The sequence below is a fragment of the Tachypleus tridentatus genome, chromosome 12 (genome assembly GCF_004210375.1).
Source record: "Tachypleus tridentatus isolate NWPU-2018 chromosome 12, ASM421037v1, whole genome shotgun sequence".
Taxonomy (NCBI): Eukaryota; Metazoa; Arthropoda; class Merostomata; order Xiphosura; family Limulidae; genus Tachypleus; species Tachypleus tridentatus.
Genome location: NC_134836.1, coordinates 110,315,700 through 110,339,092, shown reverse-complemented (window position 1 = coordinate 110,339,092; position 23,393 = coordinate 110,315,700). Strand labels below are relative to the sequence as shown.

The 23,393-nt window shown below is 31.2% G+C and overlaps 1 protein-coding gene across 7 annotated transcripts in view; it reads right to left on the bottom strand.

The window, feature by feature from the left end:
* Window positions 1-977: 977 nt before the first annotated feature.
* The window catches only part of LOC143235290 (uncharacterized), a 63,008-nt gene continuing 40,592 nt past the window's right edge, over window positions 978-23,393 (bottom strand). The window contains exons 1-5 of one of the 7 annotated variants that reach the window (XM_076473288.1): window positions 20,095-20,144; window positions 17,851-18,003; window positions 17,186-17,298; window positions 9,435-9,603; window positions 978-8,681 (exon numbers count right to left, since the gene is read on the bottom strand). In XM_076473288.1, coding sequence (XP_076329403.1) covers window positions 6,829-8,681; window positions 9,435-9,603; window positions 17,186-17,298; window positions 17,851-17,944 — 2,229 coding nt within the window. In that variant the 5' untranslated portion in view covers window positions 17,945-18,003; window positions 20,095-20,144 and the 3' untranslated portion in view covers window positions 978-6,828. Of the gene's footprint in view, window positions 8,682-9,434; window positions 9,604-17,185; window positions 17,299-17,850; window positions 18,004-19,902; window positions 20,145-23,393 lie in introns of those variants that run through there. The other 6 variants (XM_076473285.1, XM_076473289.1, XM_076473291.1 and 3 more) reach the window with 6 other exon arrangements.

Genomic DNA, 23,393 nt, shown 5'->3' with positions numbered 1-23,393 from the left:
TGTCAGTTAACTGTTGATGACGTTTTACCCTAATTTTCTATACAAAAGGTTGTGGTGCACTAAATTTTTATTTAATTAAATAATGCACCAAATATCATACAATAATAACCTGTATGAAGCTGACAATTTCCTTTAATTATAATATTTATTGGTTTTGTTTTTTTTATTCAACAAAAACCATCACTAATTCATCCAAGCTAGTAGTTGTCTTTCCTATGGAATGAAGCTTCTGCTGAAAAATAGTATGTCAACTGAAAGGTGAAACCCTAGGCCTTCTATTGGTTGAATTAAATTACACTTGAAAGAGAACTATTAAATCCTGAAAGAAAGGATTTGACTGGTGGTTGTGGCAAAAAGTCTGATTTTCTACTTTATAGCTCTGTAACCAAACAAAATTGAAGGCTATAAAAATTATGATTTATCTGAACAATGGCAATTTCACAGTAAGTAATTTACCTTTAATTTCACAGTTATTGGAGTGATTGTGGATAAAACAATGAAGATTAGTAACAAACAGATGTGTTACTCTAAATAAATTTCAAGATTTTTGAAAATATTATATTATAAATATAATATACTAATTAAATATGAATTAAAAGCTAATATGTTATGCAATACTAACAAGTATTACACAAACAAATGGTAGTTTAATAAAATTTTTAATGTAAAATTAAAACCTTGTGACAGGCACAGTAAAAAATGGGAGTGGTAATAAGGTTAAGAGAATAAACTCAGCATTGGAAACCAAACTTTCACCCACATTTATAGCATTCTTAAGAATTTTAACCACCATCGTATCCCCAAACTGAACCAATTTGGTCCCAGTTTTGATTTTGATTCTTCAAGTTGCAGATTCAATTCCATTTTGGCTGCACCTTTTTGTTTTTTATTACATGCACATAAACAGTATTGAAACTACTTAAATACATGGATTTCTTATGGTTTATTCTGTAAACAAACAAAACAAAGAGGAAAAGTTTAAAGAATAGCAGCTTTATTTCTGTTATGAATAGTCCATATTTTGGATTAACATACAAAACGTTATTAAAAAAACAATAAATACATTTTTAATTAAACAAATTGAAAGTAAAAAAGATTGGTTAGTCATTTAAAGATTTATAGAGCAAATCAATAGGGATATTTACAGGAAACAATGGGTGTTAAATGGAGAGAAAAACAAAATAATGGGAAACTAAGAAAAGAAATTACATACAAATAAAACTAAAGAACATGTAACCTATATATATCAGAAAAAATGATCATTCTAAACAATTCCATTATCTACAATGCCTCTGTTGAACATAAAAGCAAATTTGAGATAAAACATCCCATCCTTCATATTCATATTGCTGTTATGAAAGCTGAAAGCAAGCATATCTTTACCTCAGTATCATTAACTGATAGAAAACAATGAGAAGTGGGTTAATTTTCAGAATATCTAAGAAAACAGAATAAGAACTCACATTCATTAATTTCAGAGCCTTCCATGAGCTAGGCGAGACAGTAAGAATCATATAATTAGTGTACTGCTTAGCTTCAATGAAATTTAAAGCAAGAAAATAGCACACAACTCAGAAGTGAACAAAGAAACTACACAAATAGATCCCACAACAAACTACAGCAGAGCTCACAGTCAGGTTATTTTAAACCTTTCATAAAAAAAAAAAACATGAAAAAAATGACTTGAAAAACATTTCTGAAAACAGAAGTTTCATTTATCCATCAGATGACTTAAGAAGAGGTCACAAGTAGAAATGGTAACAAGTCATGGTAGGATAAATTGATCATGAGATTTAGCAATATCATCACAATTCAAATTCAGTACAATAAACTTCTCCTAGATACTCAGACTAAAGGTAAGAATAAAACCCATCTATTTACAAAATTCTAAGCCTAATGGGAAATAAAAAAACAGCCAGGTAGGATGCTGTGGTAAGGACAAAAACACAGTACCATACTGCAGAGAATGTAGTAAATGTCTGAGATGAACTGAAACTTAATGGGACTGTTTCTCTGTATGAACTCTGGACTACAGAAGTAACAAAAAAATCCAATGCAATAATTAAAACACTGTTTATGTACAGTGTCCAAGGTCTTCAAGACAAAATCCTTGACTGAACCATAGAACAGCTATGATTAAATGACAACTTCAGCATCAAAAACTTGTATGGTTAGGAAGAAGTGGAAAAGAGGGAAACAGTAATGTATGTTGCCCTTGTATGCTTGAAACTAAACTTCATATGCAGACTAAGCAACAGATTACTGAAAAAAGAAGTCCTAAGAACTTTATATTAGCCAATATGAGTAACAGTCTTCCAGACAGAACTCTGGATCAGAGTGTAATTCATGCTTCTGCCAAAATTCAAGCAAATGGTTTTAAAAGAAAAAACATGAAACAGATTTATAGATCCTGGCACCCTGCCCCTAAAAGAACTTCTTTCCCATCATTTCTTCTCTCCTTTTTTCTCCCCTTTTATCACTCTCAAAGGGTTTTTTTCTTCTTCTCTTCATTCTCTCACTGCTTTCTCTTTACTGCCCTCTCCACCTAACACTTGACATGCTTCAGCCTGAATCTCTCTGCTCAACAATCATTTTCACCACCAGATGTCTTAAGTGAAAGGGAAAGCATAGCTGCACCACAAGCAATGACTCCTCCAGGCTTCTTCCAAACTCCAAAATTCTCCATCTCAAATAACCAGAACTCACTCTTGTTTCCTAAATTATGTCTAAACTCTGAACATGTGTGAAATTGAGGAGAAACAACAGTTTCTGAACATCGCTGGTGTGCCTCTCAATCAAAAAAAGTGAGGCCCTGAGATAAGTGCACAAGAAGAAAAGGAGGTTGTGATCAGATAGCATAACACTTCAGTGCTTGACCCTTTTTACCAGTACCTGCATCACCTCAGTTGCCACTGTGTTTGTTAAACACTACCAGAATTGAGAAGGAAGATGGCAATTACAAGTCGCTTATTTTAAATTATTCTGCTCTAAACAGATTATCAGATAACATTTGTGCCTAGTTACAATGTAAAATAAAGGAATTTGATAAAAAAATAGCTGTTGAGTCATTACTTGCAAATAAATGGAATTGAAATATCTGCATTTCTCAGCAAGTTTCTAACCAATCACAGAATATCTATAACAACCAATTATTACTTGAGCTTATTTATTAACTATCACGTCAGTGTATGTTTGTTGGATTTTCAAAAAACTAGTTAAGGACTATCTGCATTAGCTGTTCTCAAGTTTTTCAGGTGACAGACTAAATGTAAGATGGCTAGTCATTACCATCTACAACAAACATTTGTCAAGACAAAATATAAGATTTGAATGTTATATATCCATGGCTGAGGCTGATCTCTGTTTTTTGCAATAACAAATCATTAATCTTGGAACCTTAGATTCATAGTCCGCCACACTACCTGTCAAGTTCAATTCAATATGTTCATGCTGTTGCTAAAATATATCTTCTATAATAGCAATCAAACATATCCTGCCTTTGTGTACATCAGTCATAATGAAATTAAATTACAAGAAATGTTTAACAATATCTGTCAAAGGAATTTCATCAAACAAGCATTCTCAGTAATCTTTTTTAACAATGCAACATTCTCAGTGATGTGGAAGAAAAAAACTAGTCATCTTCATACACTGCTGGTTTAAACCTGATCATTAGATCTTAAGTTATCATTACTTAATAAATTGTTGGTTGTCACAGGTAGGGAAAACCTAAATAACTTTTAAGATCCTTTCATTTCTCCCCTAGAAGAACAACACTAAATTTAGGGGTTTGGTTCTCTCCAATATAAACAGCATAGAGCTTTATTTGGCTTCATTATAGAAAAATAAATCCAAAAAATTATATTTTCATATAAAAGATTAATTATAAAAAAACAAAAAAATCTAAAACTTTATATTCAACCTCATTCATTTACTCATATTTTATCACAACTTCTAATTATACGCACAATTACCAAAATCAGAATAATAACACCACCTAAATAATCTTGAAACATTTACTGCAGTAGTAAAATATTTTAGTACATATCCTCTCAGTACTTCATACTTCTACTGATGTAATCTGTTTTATTTCTGGGAGAAGGGATTATAACATCAGTACAGTTTTGCTTGCAAACTATATCACAAAACTTCCAGTTGCAGATTAGTTATGTATAAAACAAATATTCACTTTCTTACATTTTTTAACCTTGGAAAACTTTTAAAACACTATAAATAAATTAAAATTGGATTTTATTAATGTTTTGAAATAAGTCTTTACATAACTAAACAGTAATTTGTATACAGAGCTAATTAAGTAAATTAACTCTAACCAACATTAACTTCAATACAAGAATTACAGTTCATCACAATATATTTTACAAATTCAAAAGCTCAAAAGAAAATTTCAAGCATTTTAATTTCCATTGATTACAAATCTTTTATTTCCTGCAGAAAATATTTTGTGCAATGGAAAGCCAGTGTTTACAGAGGGAAAATATACAGAAGTTTAAATATTAACTTAATCACATCAGAAAAAACAAACCAACTTTATTTCTGAATTTATCTTAGTTCTGCACTTCTCCCAGGTTTGATAAGTAGGAACAACCATAAACTTCACAAGGATATAATTTTTAGGTTGAAATTTTGATTTACACTTTTCTAAGGTAACAGTTTAAATGACTAACTGAATGATCTAAATGATGAATATTTATATAACAATTAGCTGTGGAAAGTTTGCTTTGTCATAATTATCAGCAAGTCAGTAATTATGTAAAAATTCTTCCCTACTTACAGAAATTATATATAAATATTTGAATGTTTGCAAGTGGAGAACAAAACAAATCAAGCATCTTTAACACATGTATGTTATAAATTTAAGATATTATAAACAATTTAGTAAAAAGTTAGCAATTTATGTTTATTATATGGTTAAACAAAACAGAGATGAAAAGTATGAGTTTCCATGAACAACAAACTGACTGGTGTGAAAAGAATGTATGTAGTATTAACATTAGCTGAATGACATAAATGGTGTGTGATGGTGAACATTGTTCATTTTTCAGTAGTGAGTAGTTCATGCATTACAGATAAATCCAAACATAAGTTTAGTAAATGTGGACTTCCAAAACATCTGTGGAAGAATTTACAGTGAACCATGAAGTTCTTATTAAGATCTGTGTTTTTCTCAATACTCTTATGTTAACTTACTGTATTAGGCACTATTTAGGTAAGACTGAGGTTACATCAGCTGCGAATATGCTGCAAGATTCTGCTACACCGTGAACTGTTGCTTCAAAGTTTAATGTGGTCCCCAATGCAGGAGCAACATTTTGGAAACATGAGCATTCCATTGAATCATAAGCCAGGAGACCAGGTCAGGACCACCCATGTGCCACAAGACAAAGGCACAACTGTTACTTTGTGAACTTAGCATTACAAAATTCTCAAATAACTGCTTGAAACCCGTAAACTGATCATCAAAGAGTAACCTGTGTCCATGTATCAAACTAAGCTGTTCATAACAGACTTCATTAATGTGAATTAAGAGCCAGAAGATGCACTCATGTCCCAGTATTTTACCATACAACACTGTGCTACATGTTGCATTTACATCACAACTGGTACATTTGTTACTGAAGATTTGTACTATGTTGACAAAATTTGGTTTCATCTCTTCATTCGTGACAGATATGACATATCCATGTATTGCAATGCTAGAAAAACTTACAATACTGTAGAATTTGATCATTATGGTTAGATTCTGTTACATTCTGAATAGAGATTTGTTTGACCTAATTTTTGTTGATGGAAGTTCCTTATTTGCAAAACTGTATTGAGATAACACTCTACCCCTGTTGCAAGACTGTCAGGTGTCTCAGGACAAAATTTCACATTGGTGCAGGATAATGCCAAGTAATCCATGGATTACTCAGAACAACACAGTGATGGAATGGCCCTCAAAATCATCAGACTTTAAACATGACTGGAACAAACAGTGTAGACAGGTTCATTGCAATACAATTTCCCAGTTAAAGTTGGGAAACTGCAGTATACCTTGACAGACAAATGAAATGCAGTATATCAGGGCTACATCAACTACATTATGAGAAGTATGCCAGCATGTTGTCATTAATATATACAGAATCATGGCAGTCATACCTCTTACTGGATAATAACTATGAACAATACTTTCGTGTTCCTTATGATTTCATGTTACATACTGTACCTACAATTAAAATTGTTAAGGTACTTTTCATTCATTTTATCCAGGTCATACTCAAAACTGTGAGAACTAAACTGAGTTTGCTCTGCAGTCATTCTATTTGGGCCAACTACCTAAACCAAGAGCATAAAATCAAGTTTGGTTTGTTGTAATGTGCAATGCTACTAATGTAAAAGATGGCAAGACTAGGCCTACCACGTTTACGTTAAGTCTGAGACTTAACCATAGTGTGTTGATCTGTGTTCATATATTTAAAATACTTAAGTAATTGTGGAAAAGTATGTGTATATTTTCTTCATATTTCATTATGTTCTTTTAATTTAATGTTTCTTCCAGAGCATTTTCAACAAAACTCAAAAAATTTATCATATTCAAAAAGGATGTATTCTTTGATGTTTTTTCAAGTTATTGCCTAATACAAAATTACTTCTATGTGCATTTTTGATGTGATTTCAAGTAAATAATTTTAGTGATAAATTTAACAACTGAAGGTTCCTCTCAGTGTGTATTCTTTCAAGTTTTTTTAAGTTTGAATTTTTTTCAAACTTCACAACCATAAGGTTTCTCCCCAGTATGTATTCTTTGATGATATTTTAAGGTACTTTTCATAACAAAGTGTTGTTCACAGTGTGTGTTCTTAAGTGACTTTTTAAATCACCCTTTGATACAAAATGTTTTTCACAAATTTCACAGCTGAATGGTTTCACCCCAGTATGTGTATTATGATGTCTTTTTAATGCCGAGGTTCTAGCAAAGTGTTTTTCACAAAATGCACAACTGTAAGGTTTCTCCCCAGTGTGTGTTTTTAAATGATTTTTTAATTCACAGTTTGATATAAATTGTTTTCCACAAACTTCACAAGTGTATGGTTTCTCTCCAGTATGTATTCTTTGATGAAGTTTTATGTAACTGTTTGAAACGAAGTGTTTACCACACACTGCACAACTGTAAGGTTTCTCCCCAGTGTGGGTCCTTTGATGCACTTTTAAGTCTGAGTTTCTTACAAAATGTTTTTCACAAATTTCACAATTGTAAGGTTTCTCTCCAGTGTGCTTTTTTTTATGTTTTTTTAAAGCAGAGTATGTTCCATATTTTTCTTTACAAATTGTACAACTGTAAGGTTTTTCCCCAGTGTGCGTTCTTTGATGCACTCTTAATTCACTATTTGTTCTAAATTGTTTTCCACATACTGTACAACTGTATGGTTTCTCCCCAGTATGTATTCTTTGATGTTCTTTTAAATCACCACTTCTTCTAAATTGTTTTCCACAAACTGCACAACTGTGAGGTTTCTCCCCAGTATGGGTCATTTGATGCATTTTTAAGTCTGAGTTTCTTACAAAACGTTTTTCACAAATTTCACAATTGTAAGGTTTCTCTCCAGTGTGCTTTTTCTTATGATTTTTCAAGGCAGAGTTTGTTCCATATTGTTCTTTACAAATTGTACAACTGTAAGGTTTTTCCCCAGTGTGCGTTCTTTGATGCAGTCTCAATTCACTATTTGTTCTAAATTGTTTTCCACATACTGTGCAACTGTATGGTTTCTCCCCAGTATGTATTCTTTGATGTTCTTTTAAATCACCACTTCTTCTAAATTGTTTTCCACAAACTGCACAACTGTAAGGTTTCTCCCCAGTATGGGTCCTTTGATGCACTTTTAAGTCTGAGTTTCTCACAAATTGTTTTTCACAAATATCACAATTGTAAGGTTTCTCTCCAGTGTGCTTTTTTTTATGGCTTTTCAAGGCAGAGTTTGTTCCATATTGTTCTTTACAAATTGTACAACTGTAAGGTTTTTCCCCAGTGTGCTTTCTTTGATGGAGTCTTAATTCACTATTTCTTCTAAATTGTTTTCCACATACTGTACAACTGTATGGTTTCTCCCCAGTGTGTATTCTTTGATGTTCTTTTAAATCGCTAGTTCTTCTAAATTGTTTTCCACAAACTGCACAACTGTATGGTTTCTCTCCAGTATGTATTGTTTCATGTTGTTTTAATTCGCCCTTTCTTCTAAACTGTTTTTCACAAACTCTACAAGTATATGGTTTCTCCCCAGTGTGTACTGTTTGATGTGATTTTAAGTTAGATCTTGACACAAAATGTTTTCCACAAATTCCACAACTATAAAGTTCCTTCCCAGTTTGATTTTTTCCATGTTGTTCTAAGAAACTATAGCTCTCAGAATGTTTTCCAAAATCTGCATAATGATATGGCTTCTCAACAGATTCAATCCTCTCCTTTTGTGTAAGGTTATCCAATGTTCCAAATTCTGTTCCACAGCTGTAGGTTTTACCTTTACACTCAGGTATATTACATTTGTTTATGTTATTTCCATTTGAAGTTGTTTCTCCACATATATCATTGTTTGGTTTTGGGGAGTTAATAACTTCTACAATGTAATCTTCTTGTTTCATTGTATAATAACCAGGAAACTGACTCACACAGCAGTTCTTCACATCTGAAATAAAGATAAAAAAAATGTCTCATCATAGTTCACATCTTTGATGAACTTCTATATGTATTTAATGTTCTCATATGACTGATATTGATTTGAAAATTTTAAGCTAAAAACTAATTATAATGCAGTTTTCATAGATTCACACTTTATACCAGAGTCAGACTAGTATTAGAAACAAACTGAAGGTAATATTACATTTTGAAGAGAGATTTTTAGTAGATAAAGTTAATACACTTAAAAAATACAACAAAACAGGGTCGCAATAATCAATTCACTTTTAAATAGTATCTTTAATGATTAACTTTTAGAAATATTTTCTTACTTGAAATGGTTATTTATAATCAAATCTTCTAATATTTTGTCTGCTTAGACATGTTGAGTAATGTTAATATTTTATACATTTGTTCAAAAGTTCTGTTGGCAAGTTATAAATTAATATCAATAAATGCATAGGTTAAAACAGAACTAAAATATTTATCAACTGGTTCATTATAGTTTCTTTCCATTGCATTACTCAGAAACAATTATTTTTCTCATTATTAAAATTAAATGTTTTGTTGGCATTTTATCACTTCAAAATCTGTTACACAAAAAACATCCAATTAGAATGAGCAAAAGACATAAAATTTAGATCTAAACACTTCAAACTAATCATGTTTCATTTGGTTTAATAACTTTTAAAAATTACCAATAATTTAAACATTTGCTTATCCCAGTATCAATGCACTTTGAGATTTAGATATTTGTACTTACCAGGTGTACTTTCTATCACAGATTTAATTTCTTCTTGAAATTCAGTTTTTGTTTTCACATTCATATTATTATAATCTGAACTATCTTGAGCATCATCACTGGGCTTTGAAATAATACCACCTTCTAAGAGATCACCAAGCTGCTCTGCTTTCTCTTGGATAAATATGTCCTGAAATCAAACAATATATTCAAAAGGCTAATAAAAATAATAGTGTTATTATTACACAATCTGTATAGTTAATCAATTTAAAATATCACAATTAAACTAATAAACCTGATGATTTAATTGAAGACAAAGCAGCATCATGTGACCAAACAACACACAGGAAAGAGTGTGTATTATTAACGGGAATGACAGTTTAACTATTTTCCACCTTCTGTAGTTTTGATTATAGAAATCCAATCTACTAGATATTTTCAGTGGAGATGCTTCACCCTACCCTTAATTCATATGTCCAGTTTCAAAACAATCCTTAAGAAATACACAAGATATAAAGCTTCATATTTTGATTTTTTTTTTTTTTGTCTTCTTAAAGAAGGTATGAAAACTTGTAACATTCTCAAGAATTTTAGAGCTAGTGAGCCGGGTCACATATATTGTTTTACCAACTATCACACCTCGAGGTGAACCAATTTGGCCCCAATTTTGATTTCATTTTCTCAAGTTACAGGTTTAAGCCTTTTTTGAATGCACTTTTTTCTTACCTAAATGTTTTCTTTTTATTTCATGCACATAAATAGCACTAAACCTCCTTAAATACATGGATTTCTTATGTTTTATTCTGTAAACAAACAAAACAAAGTGGAAAATATTAAAGAATAGCAGCTTTATTTCTGTCATCAACTGTTCATATTTTGGATTAACATACAACAAAAAATTAGTTATAAAAACAATAAATACATTCTTAATTCAACAAATTGAAAGTAAAAAGATTGGTTGGTCATTTAAAGATTCATATAGCAAATCAATAGTGATATCTACAGGAAACAAAGGGTGTTAAATGAAGAGAAAAACAACGTGAAACTAAGAAAAAAAACTACACATACAAATAAAACTAAAGAACATGTAACCTATATGAGTCCTAAAAAAACAACCATTCTAAACACTTCTATCATATACAATGCCACTGTTGAACATAAGAACAAATTTTGAGATAAAATGTCCCATCCTCATATTCATATTGCTGCTATGAAAGCTAAATATGAGTAAATTTTTACCCGAGTAGGATGCTGTAGTAAGGACAAGAACATGTACCATACTGCAGAGAAAACTGTAAATGTCCGAAATGTAGTGAAAGGTAATAAGGCTCTCAGTTTACAAACTCTGGACTGTATACAAAAGTAAAGATCCCCAATGCAGTAATCAAGACACAGATTATGTACAGGATCCAAAATCTTCAAGATAGAATCTTTGGCCGAACCATACAACAGCTTCGTCTGAATGAGACCTTCAGCTTCAAAAACCTGTATGGTGAGGATGAAGTGGAAAAGAGGGAAACAAGGATGTATATGGAACCAGCACACTTGAAACTATGCTCCTTAACATGTGGAATAAAAACTGATTACTGTTGAAGGGAAGTCCTATGAACTTCATATTAGCCAATATATGAATGTCAGTATCTTCCAGACAAAACTCTATTCAAGGTGCAATTCCTGCTGCTGACAAAATGCACATCAATGGTTTTATCAGAATAAACATGAAATTGTTTGCTGTGATACATTCAGAAAGAGAGTTGAGGGAAGATTGAAGTGAGATATTATGAACTTCAAATACCTAAGAATGACCAGACAGATAAAAATCTCTACAAATGGGTCAGTGGGCATGCAATGCATAGTAATAAAGGTTCTGTATGATGCCAGTCCCCCATATAAGGTCACAAGCCTTGAAGAGAACACAAAAATCACACCAAGATGCTTCCATTCAAGGAAGGCATCTCTCACTGAGGTCTAAGGCTAATTCGTATGGTGGATAACAAAATGATATCTGTGGAAATCATACTCAATGAGAAAGAAAATATCTGATTGAAGGATACCATACAAGATGTGTATTAACCATAGAAACATGGATGAGGTTACTATGGTGAGAATGTTGAAGTTTAAGGTATCAATCTAACAGCTACCTGGACAATAGAATCACTTATTATACTCACACAGCTGTTAACAGACAAAATGTTAACAACAGAAGACTGAAGATCCAAGACAGGGAAAACTCTGTAAACATATTCCAGTTCCCATTGTTTTTTTCTGTCCAAAGAAATCTGTCACATAATGACAGTGTTGGCAGCTCTCAGGTATACACAGGATGTTAAAAACTGACCAATGTCTTAAGGTGATATGAACTACAACTCAAACCTTAACAATTCCACTATATATATCAAAGTGACCACTTTTGGATAGAAAGATCAATACAAATGGGTGAGAACCCTTATCATTTTGAGTTATGAAGGTTTTATTTTTACTAATATGAAGGCTACTCACCTCCATGAACCAACTGGTATTTTTTTATTATTTTACAGTATTTATGATATTAACAGAAAACAAAATAATTCTGTATCCAAAATTATCCACTTTCTAATATAGGAAAGCTCATACAAACTTGAGGGTTAAAATATTGAAAAAGGTTTGTTACAAGAAAGTTCTGTGTAAAGGTAAAAAACAAATTCCAATTCATAAACCAGTCACAGAAAGTAATAAATTTATGAATTTTTTTCTTATTTTAAAAAGACTTATAACTTATATATTAATGTAATAAATAACATCCATTGATAACATCTGTCTACTTAATTCTCAAGCATGCTTTTAGATAGAAGGCAAAGTGAGGACAAAAATATAAATTACAGAGAAAAAAAAAGATTATAAATTTTTGTACAAACCTGTTCCTCAAATAACAATTAATAATAAAGTACAACTGTAACATGTTATTTAAATAATGAAAGTAATTTAGCTTATTAATGAAGTAACAGAAACTTAACAAAACCTGCAGAATAATACATCCTGTCATACTTTGATAAAGATTGAATAGGACTTCAATATACTGAGTTAAAATATTTTATTAATATCCTTAGTAAAACTAAAATGTCATGTAAAGCCACAAGAAAAGAAATAAATATTTAAATAATCCACGTATCTACTAACCCTTCCACAATGACCTCAGTAGAATGCAAGAGTTCGTCTACACATTTCCACACACAAAGTATTTGCAATATTACTTTTGATACAACATGTGTATCTTTACAAAATTTTGTAAACTATTCACAAAGATTACAATTTTCTGTACAAAAAATAACAGATTTTTGTGAAATATTTTTACTAATTATTTGTTTGTGAAAAGGTCTAGACTGTGTTATTACTAGTCTGAGTGGAAGGAGATTTCACGTCATGATTAAAAAAACTATTATTCACACCAAAAACCTCAAATATTATTTAAATAATTTCTGAAACCTCCTTACCACATTTCAAATATTTGTTGTCAGTTAGACTTTATATTTTATATTATTTTCTATTTCTGAAATATGTAGAATGTGTCACTATCATGAAAAAATTATGAAAGAAATAGAAATTTTGCATTTTTCATGTTGAAATGACTACATATTATGCTAAAAAAATACAAATGTTTAGCCTAGGTAGTTTAAGTCTCACAACTATATATATATATATATATAATTGTCTTTTATTAAATTGACCTTCTAGTTATGTCCAGCTAATATAACTTGCACTGACAAGGTGAATGTGCAATATACTCACATTATAAAATAATATAAAACTGGCCTTTAATCTTCACTGTCTTAGCTGTGTTTTAGTCGACTAGTATTTTGTAATAGACAATCACATTTCAACTATTAAACATTATATATGTATATAAATTATTATTATTTAGAGATAAATTATTAAAAACTTATTTTTCTTAAAATATAGCACAACAAATAAAGAAGTAAAGCAAACAACTGTCTCTTCTAGCTATGATCTTTGCTGCTGAACACAGGTTGCTAAGCCTTTCAAAATTTCACGTGTGTGACACCAAAGTTTTTGTAAGGTTTTATACATAACTATACTGATAACATTAGAATTTATCAAGTTTCATGCCTGAGATGTATTTAGGTTTGAGAAAATATGAACTTTAAACAAACTAAAAACACAACCAATATTTCTAGAAGGTAGGTTGCATCTTTAGTTTCTTCTACAGCATAAAATGTCTCCATTGGTTATTCGTGTCATATATTGAAGTAATTGTATTTAAGGAACTGTTTCCACATGCAGGAAGAAGTGAATGGGGCAGCTATATTTGATTCAGTAGATAAGTCATATCTCAGCAAAATAGAAAGATGTCACATTCTCATTTAAGATTCTAGCTTCTTAATATTGGTAATTTTAGTTCTTAATTTCCACAAAACTACAAAATTTGCATCCTGACATCACAAACATCTAATTTAAAAGAGTGCTGCATTCAACATACCAAGTGACTCACTAATAGATTTAGGTGTGTTCTTTTAATATTTACTTTTAAATTAAGAAAATAACTTATATATAATACTAAAGTTGGAATTATAATTTGATTCCAAACTTCTTGATATGAATTAATAAAACAATAGAATTTTGAATGCAAATCAACAAATGCAAAGACATGGTCTATGATCTGACTCGTTGTGAAAGGGCTAAATCAATGAAACTTGTACAACTTGAAATAAGAATTTTAAACTGATACATGTGGATGGCTCTTTACTAAATAAAACACTAAATTTACTAAATCATTACATATTCAAATTATAATCAACAATACAGCTGATCTCACAGAAAATTTTAATATCTCGTATTGTTTACAAAATTACGAGTGATTTAACATAGCATTTTTACATTATGTGAATCATTATAGCTGACTTGAAATAGAATTTACGAAAAGGCATTATGTACCTCACAAGTGAATTGACACAGGATTCTACACATTCACATTATAAACATAATTAATATTCACAGAATTATACTGATACATGATGTAATCTGGGGCGACTTGACATAGAACTCTAGATATTCACGTAAAGTATATCACTGCCCATTTGACTTTGCATTCTATACATTCATCTTCAGTTCTTAGTATTTTTTAAATGGAATCACATTAACAAATCAGGCTGAACTGTGAAGAACTCTTATCACTCAGTTTGAAAGCCAAAAAGATTATAATAATTATAGAACATTGTTTGCTTTCTGGATGATTTTACTGTGTTCTTGGGTGCATTACTTGAATAAATAAAAATTTACAATATCTGTACCATCAGAATAAAAAAATCTAAGCCTAGATTTCATTAACAGAAAAAAACAAGACTAGTAATTCTTTGATAGACTGTTTAGATAGAGTATTCATGATGAAACTTTGAAGAAGAAACGGCAACTACCTGTTGTGGAGACACAAGTGTAGAGGATGATGTTTTGAAAGTTTTTCACCTTTGAACCTGAAGACTTTTGAAACATTATCCTCTACACTTGTACCTCCAAAACAGGTAGTTGCCATCTATTCTACAAAGTTTCATCAAGACACGAGTAAGTAATAGACTAAAGATAAAAAACACAGATAAAAAACCCTCAGAAGACATTCCAAGCTGTTGATTGGTTTTTCATATATCACATATTGAAGTAAGTGAATATGAAGGATTGTTTCCAAAAATTTAAAAAAGTAAATGTGGCCATTGTCTTTGATTCAATAAATAAGCCATATCTCAGTCAAATAAAAAGATACAAGGTTTTTATTTCATATTCTAACTTGTTAATATTGGTAATTTTCCTTCCTAATTTCTACAAAACTATAAACTTTGTATCTTGATATCACAAACATCTAATTTAAATCAGTGCTGCATTCAACATACCTCATTATTTAGGTTGTTGTTCTAATATTTACTTTTAAATTGAGAAATTAACTTGCATATAATATTAAAGTTAGAACTATAATTTACAATTTGATCCCAAACTTATTGACATAAATTCATAAAATAGTACTTCATTAAAAATCAACAAATGGCCTGTGACCCTACAACTTGTTGAGAAAGGGTTAAATAAAAATTTAATATATTTGTACCATTAGTATAAAAAAACATCAGCTTATATAGGGTGGCCCGTGTATAAGTCCCTGCCCATCCATATGTTATTATGTTATATTCAATAATACTAATCATGAGTTGAAGGCAGCTGTTACTGTGGCATTTGGAACAATAACCCCTGCTATGTTGAGGAAAATGTCTCACAGAATATGTCACTGCATAATATTATGCAGCGAGAATGAGGGACAGCACAACAGATACACTGGACACACATGATACATGGATGGGTATGGACTTACGGGCCATCCTGTATTTCATTGACAGAAAAAACAAGACAAGTATTATGTTTCTCATTTTTCACATATATTCTTTACTTAATATTTTGAAATTAACTACAATTACATCACTCTAGATGGTAACTCGGGATGAACATCCTCCATGTGTTTGATAACTTGCAAGATGAAATTATTAATTTAACATTATTCAAGCATCAATAAAATACCAGAATTAGATTGATAATTACAAGCTATGAACTATTTAGGACACACAATTTTCCTGTTACAATATGCAGTCAATCTCCTAAGAAAAAAAATAGTTAAATTTATTTTATGTATTCTTATGACGGTGATAAGGTGACTTAAATTGATAAAGTCGTAATAGAGTTAAGGTAGAGAAAATAACAAATAAAATACAATATTCTGATTTAAAACCAACATTTATTTAAGAACAAGTATTTTCAAACTTAATATGAAAATCACTCTTTACTAAGAGCAGTCCACACACTGATTCCATGAATATAGATACTTACTGAATCACAAATATTTATGTAAAACAATTAAAAAATGTTACTTGTTGTCCTGTAATATTTACAAAACAATGCCATATTTTATGAAGATGCACCAAACATGTAACTTATATGGTGAAAACTCTGATGGTCACCATGAGATAAACAGTCACTGGAATCCACCAAGCCTACTACAACAGGGTTAAAACAGAAAACTACACAACGAACTAGAACTATACAGACAAATTTGCAACAAGTTGAACCATAGAAATTGTAAAGAAGAGTTGCGATATCCTAACGACAGAAAATTCAGAAACGGAAAAATTCATGGCAGGAATCATCCATCTGCCCTAACAACAATACACAATATAATTAAAACGAATCTCTGCTTCAACAGCAACAAAGCTCACATGTATAGAAGTCACTTTCACAAAATATTTGTTCAACTTTCACATATCTCATGCAGCAGAAGGAAGAAATGAGTAACCAAACTATTTCATTCCAAGACATAGTGATCAAGACACTAGTTGTAGTGCCTGCAGAGTTCTATGGAACTGAACTGTTTTTGAAAGGTAGTGGTAAATCATCACTCTAGTACACTAGATGGAATAAACAAGGAATGTAGGATGGAACATCACAACCTCACAGAATGACAGAAATATATACTCAGAAGAATCTAAGCTTTTATATGGAATAATTACTGTTATGTTAAAAGCATGTTCTGTGGAAAAATTCAAAATGAAACTTGTGAACTGTTGCAAAAAAGGGCTGTTAATAGTTTGTTTATAACAGTGCAACAAATCATTAGTGAATTTCCTGAGCTTGTAACTGCAACCATGTAATAACCAATTAGTCTCAAGAAGATGTCCAGAGAGACAAAATGATAACAATGTATATTCTCTTCAAGAACACAACTGTAGAAGCTCTAATTTACAACTTACCTCAATTTTCTCTACATCTCCATCACAAATATCTTCTGTCTCCTTTTTTATCATATCAAACATCAAATTGGTATGTACAGATCTTTCTTCAAAGTAACTAGTTTTTCCTGTAGCTAGAAACACGAACAATACAGACTTCTTACTTGTTAATTATAGCTAATAAATCTTGTATAAAGTGGATAAATGTAAAACTGTGAATAAGTATGATGCCTGTACTGCATTTTATCAAGAACATTTAAAACTTAAGTTATACTGAAAGAGCAATAAAAGGAGACAGTATAATTCTGTCTTAAAACTATAAAAAATAAAAAATAAATAAAATCTTACACTGAAAAATCATATATGAACTCTACTAACAGTACATAGTGGGTTAATCCTTCATCTCAGTTAATACTTGAATGTTCTCAGCTTTATCCCACTCACAGATGACAGTGCAGAATAACATTAGAAAAGTGTAAATAGATACAAGTTTATCTAATCAAGGATGAATATAACCACAAGAATGAAACTATTTTATTGATAAACATCTCTGGGACATAAAATATCACACATAAAAATTTTAAACAATAATTACAAATTTAGAAATTCTGTTAAATTAAAACAAGTAACTTTAACACTATTTATGTTATAAAGAACACATTTACATTCTAAATATATTTGCTTACTATTCATTGTTGTGAAAGTTTCATGTTCATTTTTCTCCAATTTCATATTCAACAAAACATCCCGTTCCTCTTCAGAAAATGGTTCAACCTTCATATTTAATACTTCCACAATTATACAGAAGTTTCACTTTATATCCTCATCAAAACTTGTATCTAGACAACAGAGAAATAGATAAAGATTTAAATATTACATCCTTTAAAAAGGTTACAAAATTTTCAATAATTACACATCTCTAAATTATAATTATCACGTTTATACCAAAATTTAACAAAAATGTTTTGAAACTCCTTGTCATTAACAGACCAAGACAAATTTTAAAAAAAGTTTCACATAGTTCAAACTTGTATGTAATGACTGGAAGGTAGCTTTTGCTCTTTGAACAAATTGTTATTAGTTGTATCTTGTAAATACTCTTATTTTATGCACAATATTTCATCAGGTTCACCTAGCATCATCAAATGATATTCAAGCACCATGTAAGGCTGGTGAAACATCACAATAAACAAAATACAAATATCAAATTGAAAAACACTGATCATTCTGATATTTAATTAAGGTTTTTATTCTACTATATACCACATATAAAAAAACTACACTACAACATGGCAGTACTACAACTACTGAAAAACCTTTAAACCATTTAGTACTTGAACTGTTGATCATTTCTGTCATTCCATAGTTCATAATAATTTCTATTACAGAATGATTACACAAATAATAAACCCAACATAAGAAGCTTTTTAACATATTAAGTTTAAGTATGTTAGAATGAAAAATTAGACATTTTTTGTAACCTGAGTTTTATAATAAATTAGAGAATCTTGATACATTAACAAAACCCATTATACCACACAAACAAAAATCACTCACTTTATACATGAAAACAAGCTTAAAATATACATAGAGAAAAAGAAAGTAAACAATAATAAGAAAAGCTGTTGAATGATGAATATAAGCATTATATATCATATTTTTTCAATTAATATGTGTTTGACATTTTTGTTTCAAAGGAATGAGTTGTCTAACACACATTAATGATTATTAACTTATAAACACAATCCTTCATATGTCTATGCTTGTTCAAAACTGTACACTAACAATATGTCTAAATTCCCGTAGTTTAAAAAGCAACACATAAAATATTGTTAAAAAATTAAACTAAAGATAGTATGGGTCAAAAAAGAAATACATATCAAAATGCAAATCACAACAGCTTTCATAATGTTTCATAGAACTTACAATATACATGTACCATACACAAAAGTTTCAAACCTTGACAAATTTTATTTTTAAAAGTCATAAAGTTTTGTATTTAGTGGGATGAATGAATGCTAATATTTCAGAATGACCATTTGTTTGTTGAAAAATCTTCTACAAAGTTACAATGTTCATGATTTAGTTAGATAACATAAAAAGTATTTTACAAATTCCATGTACACAAGTATTTCCTATTGTATTGCAATATTATCTGATTTTCATACTCTTTCGAGCCTGAATGAACACTTATTCATTATATTAGGGTTAATGCAAAATTTCTTATTCCTATAAGTGTTACAATACTGGACTCAAACTTGCCTTCTACAGGGTATTCGCAGAGTCACTGTGCAGTTTTTTATTCATATTGTGTTCAGTCTATTTCAAGCCAGCAACTAATACCGGTGTTCAGAAACAAAATAAGATGGATCCGAGCCTGTATTGATGCCAACGGAGGTCACTTTCAACATTGTTTATAATTGTCATAATATTTACCTCCTGTATTCTATAGTGAAACATGTCTGTTAATAAATATATAAGTGCACAGTGACTTTCCGAACAGCCTATAGTTCTTAGAAGTTTGTCAAATGCAGCCAACATCAACATAATAAACTTTTACTTTAATGTAGTTTGAATGCTGATACTAAAGTAACAGTTGAACAAATATAAATTTGAAGTGTTATGGAACAAAAACTGTTACAGTTTATCAATATATCACTCTTTACACATAAAAAGCTAAATTACAACTTCAAATAACACGTTCGTCAAATTTCCGCCAGACTAACAACAGTACTAACTTCTAATTCTCATACACCTCTTATTAACGGAAATGTATATCGCTCTACTACAACTTATTTCCAGTTTTTATTTCATGACTCATTGTAGACTTACTCGTTTTCTCTTAATAAATTTAAATATTTCATATAAATCATATTTTTTCTGATATAAATTATCTAATAATAATTGTGATACAATTACGTTTTGTTTACCCACTGTACTATCACTACTGCATTCCATCAATTGTTTCCCTCCCCGCGGCAGTCATACACATGCGCATGACATGAAAAAGACCATCCTCCATAACATATCTTTATCAGTTCTGTTTATGTAGTTTTGAAACAGCCATTTGTGAAGGAAATTTTACAGATATATTTCTGTGCAACTTTTATTATATGCTAATTGTGAGACACGAAATTCACCCACAACATTATACAGTTATACAGAAATTGCAAATACATCCAATGAAATAATTTATGAAACTGGTCTTTGAGACAATAAGCTTTATAAGAATACAGTAACACTCTTAATATTTTTACTTATCTAAGGTTTTAATTCTCCAATTCACAATTATATAATTCCAATATAATTTGGTATTTTCTCTATTGCAGTTTCTCTTTTCCTGTTGTTTTTCTACCATATGTTAACTCTTGTTTAATTATTTTTATTTTAATGTTCTTTACGTATATAATTTATCTAATTAACCTTATTTTCATACATAGGAACTTTTGAGTTCTTAAACATTTTGTTTATATTTACAGTACCATTGCCATGGTTTTCATTGTGATATAACTTTCGGGAAAAACTTTAAATGTTATATAATGGCTCAGTGTTACATTTAATTTATGTTTTACTTTAATGCACCAAAAAATAACTCTTTCAAACATGTAATTTGTAGGTGCTTCTTAAAATATAGATTTAAAGTAATGTACTCGAAACTTTTAATACACATCAAATTGAATTAAAATACAATAAAGTATTATTAACCGCCGCAGCACTTGAATTAGTGTAAATTAATATTTGAGACATTCTCCCCACTTTTTATTGGCTACATTTTTGTGCGCAAGCAATATCCATCGCAGGACACGCCTATACCCGATGGAATTTTTGTACTCATCAAAGGATCTATTAGTGTACTTTTAAATTGAAATTATTTTGGGCAGGATTAAAATAAATTAACATAAAAGGCCTTGGGCAAGGTCAAACAGTAACACTTTTAATATTTTTACTCATTTAAAGTTTTAATTCTTCAATTCACAATTATATAATTCCAAGATAATTTGCGATTTTCTCTATAGCAGTTACTCTTTTCCTGTTGTTTTACTACCATATGTTGACTCTTGTTTAATTATTTTTATTTTAACGTACTTTACGTTATATAATTCATCTAATTTACCTTATTTTCCAACGAAGAAACTTTTGCTGTCTTAAACATTTTGTTTATACTTACAGTACTTGGAAAAAACACAACAAAAAACAATAACAATCGGTTAACATGCTCGTTCAAATAATATACTTTGTGTAAAGTATTAAATAACTTTTAATAATTAAATAAAGATATTATGTGCATGATACTTTGATGAAATAAAGGCAATTATTTCAACTTCTGGATATAAGTGTGATGGCCAAAATGATAAAACGAACTTTTGTACCCATATTTCACTTGTCTTAAATGTATTATTTTGAAACAATGAGATCTTCTCTTATTGTTGAAATGTATCGCTTAGAGGGCATACACAAACTCTATGAACCACTATTCGTTGGTAAAAGAGTAGCCCAAGAGTTGGCTGTGGGTGGTGATGACTAGCTGCCTTCCCTCTAGTCTTACACTGCTAAATTAGGGACGGCTAGCACAGATAGCCCTCGAGTAGCTTTGTGCGAAATTCCAAACAACAACAACAACAACTCTTCAGATAATTTCATGTTATATCATATATATATATATATATCAAAAAGTGAAAAATTGTCGACATTATTGTGTTTTATACATCGATGACCGAAGAAAGTCGAAACGTTGTTCACTCCTCTACGGAAAAAAATTTTATTAACCCAAACGAGCCGTTTTTACATATATGATTTTTACTTTGTTTTAACTCTTGATAAACAGTCCTTATTAGGACTTTGACTTTAGCTACGAAGCAGAAAAAAACGTCTCGAGACAGACGATGTAGCTGTTTCAGCGTTTTCAGCGATACAAAGACTGCGTATACACCGCCGGGCTGCTAGGAAATCTCTCAATAAATCTGTTGACTCTGCAAACCGTAGTCTAAATTCGTTATCTTCCACGGACAATCCCGTCCCTGTAGACTCTAACAAGCCCAAGGCCACTTCTTCATTGCCTCGTCGTCCAATCTCAGCCCCCTCCACTTCTAGCAAGACTGCACCACCAGAAGTCTGTGAGTCTTCACCTACTCGTCAACCCGTCCAGTCGCCAACAAACAAGTCCCCAGTCAGGTCTGCCAATCCTAAAACTCCCCCTACTATCATCATTGAAGATGTTCTAGCTTCTAATCGCCAACGCGACGTTGCTCAAGAGATATTAAAAACCTTTCCAGGCATTCAATTCACGGAAATAGGAAGACTCCCGAAGGAGGGTATAGTCATAAAGTGTTCTCATCCGAGACACTACGCCAAATTATTATCTCCATGGCCCGGATCCCCATTCAAAGAATCCAAAATCTCGACGCACGTTCCTGGTGAACCTCAAAATAAGTTTTACGTGGTTGTACGTGGTATCCATTTAAACATTACCACAGATGAAATAAAACTTGAATTTATTGCCACCAACATTAACGCACTCAGTGTAGAAGGGATTAAACTTTTCAAGACCGGCCTCCCTACCCCCTTGTGAAACTTGCGCTCGAAGATCAAGTTGTAGCTAATAACCTCGTTGCCAACGGTATAACTCGCTGGTTTGCTAAATATCCTGTCAAGACAGCTAAAACCTCGTCAGTGAATGCTGTCCTCCAGTGTTACAACTGTCAACGTTTTGGTCACACTAGTACCGCTTGCAAACCTTCTCCGCTGTGTGTTCGTTGTGGAGGTCTTCATTACGTACGTAACTCCCAAAAGCCCCGTATGGAAACCATTTGCAGCGACTGTTATGGTAATCACGCTGCAACCTACCATGGCTGCTCCAAATATCAACAAGTATTAGAACTGAAAAAGTTGAAGGTTAGTAAACCAGCACTCACGGCTGGACCTTCTATTGGTTTTTCCAGCCTTCCTGCGACCAATACCAAGCCCGTCCAGGCGCAGCATGTCGACTGTCCAGCAGCCCTGAAATCACAGAGCTCAAATGTCAATAGGACTGAAGCACAACAAACCTCAAAGACTAACCCAAAGAATCCCAGAGGTCTCGATTATGCTTTCCTCGAGCGGCTGGCTACATTTGTAGCTGATGTTGCTACCATGGTGCTCGAAAAACGATTCGAATCGTCCTACCAACTATTTTCCTGAATAGTCCAATCTTCCAAGTTCTTCGTAGATATCAAAAACTCGAATCCATATG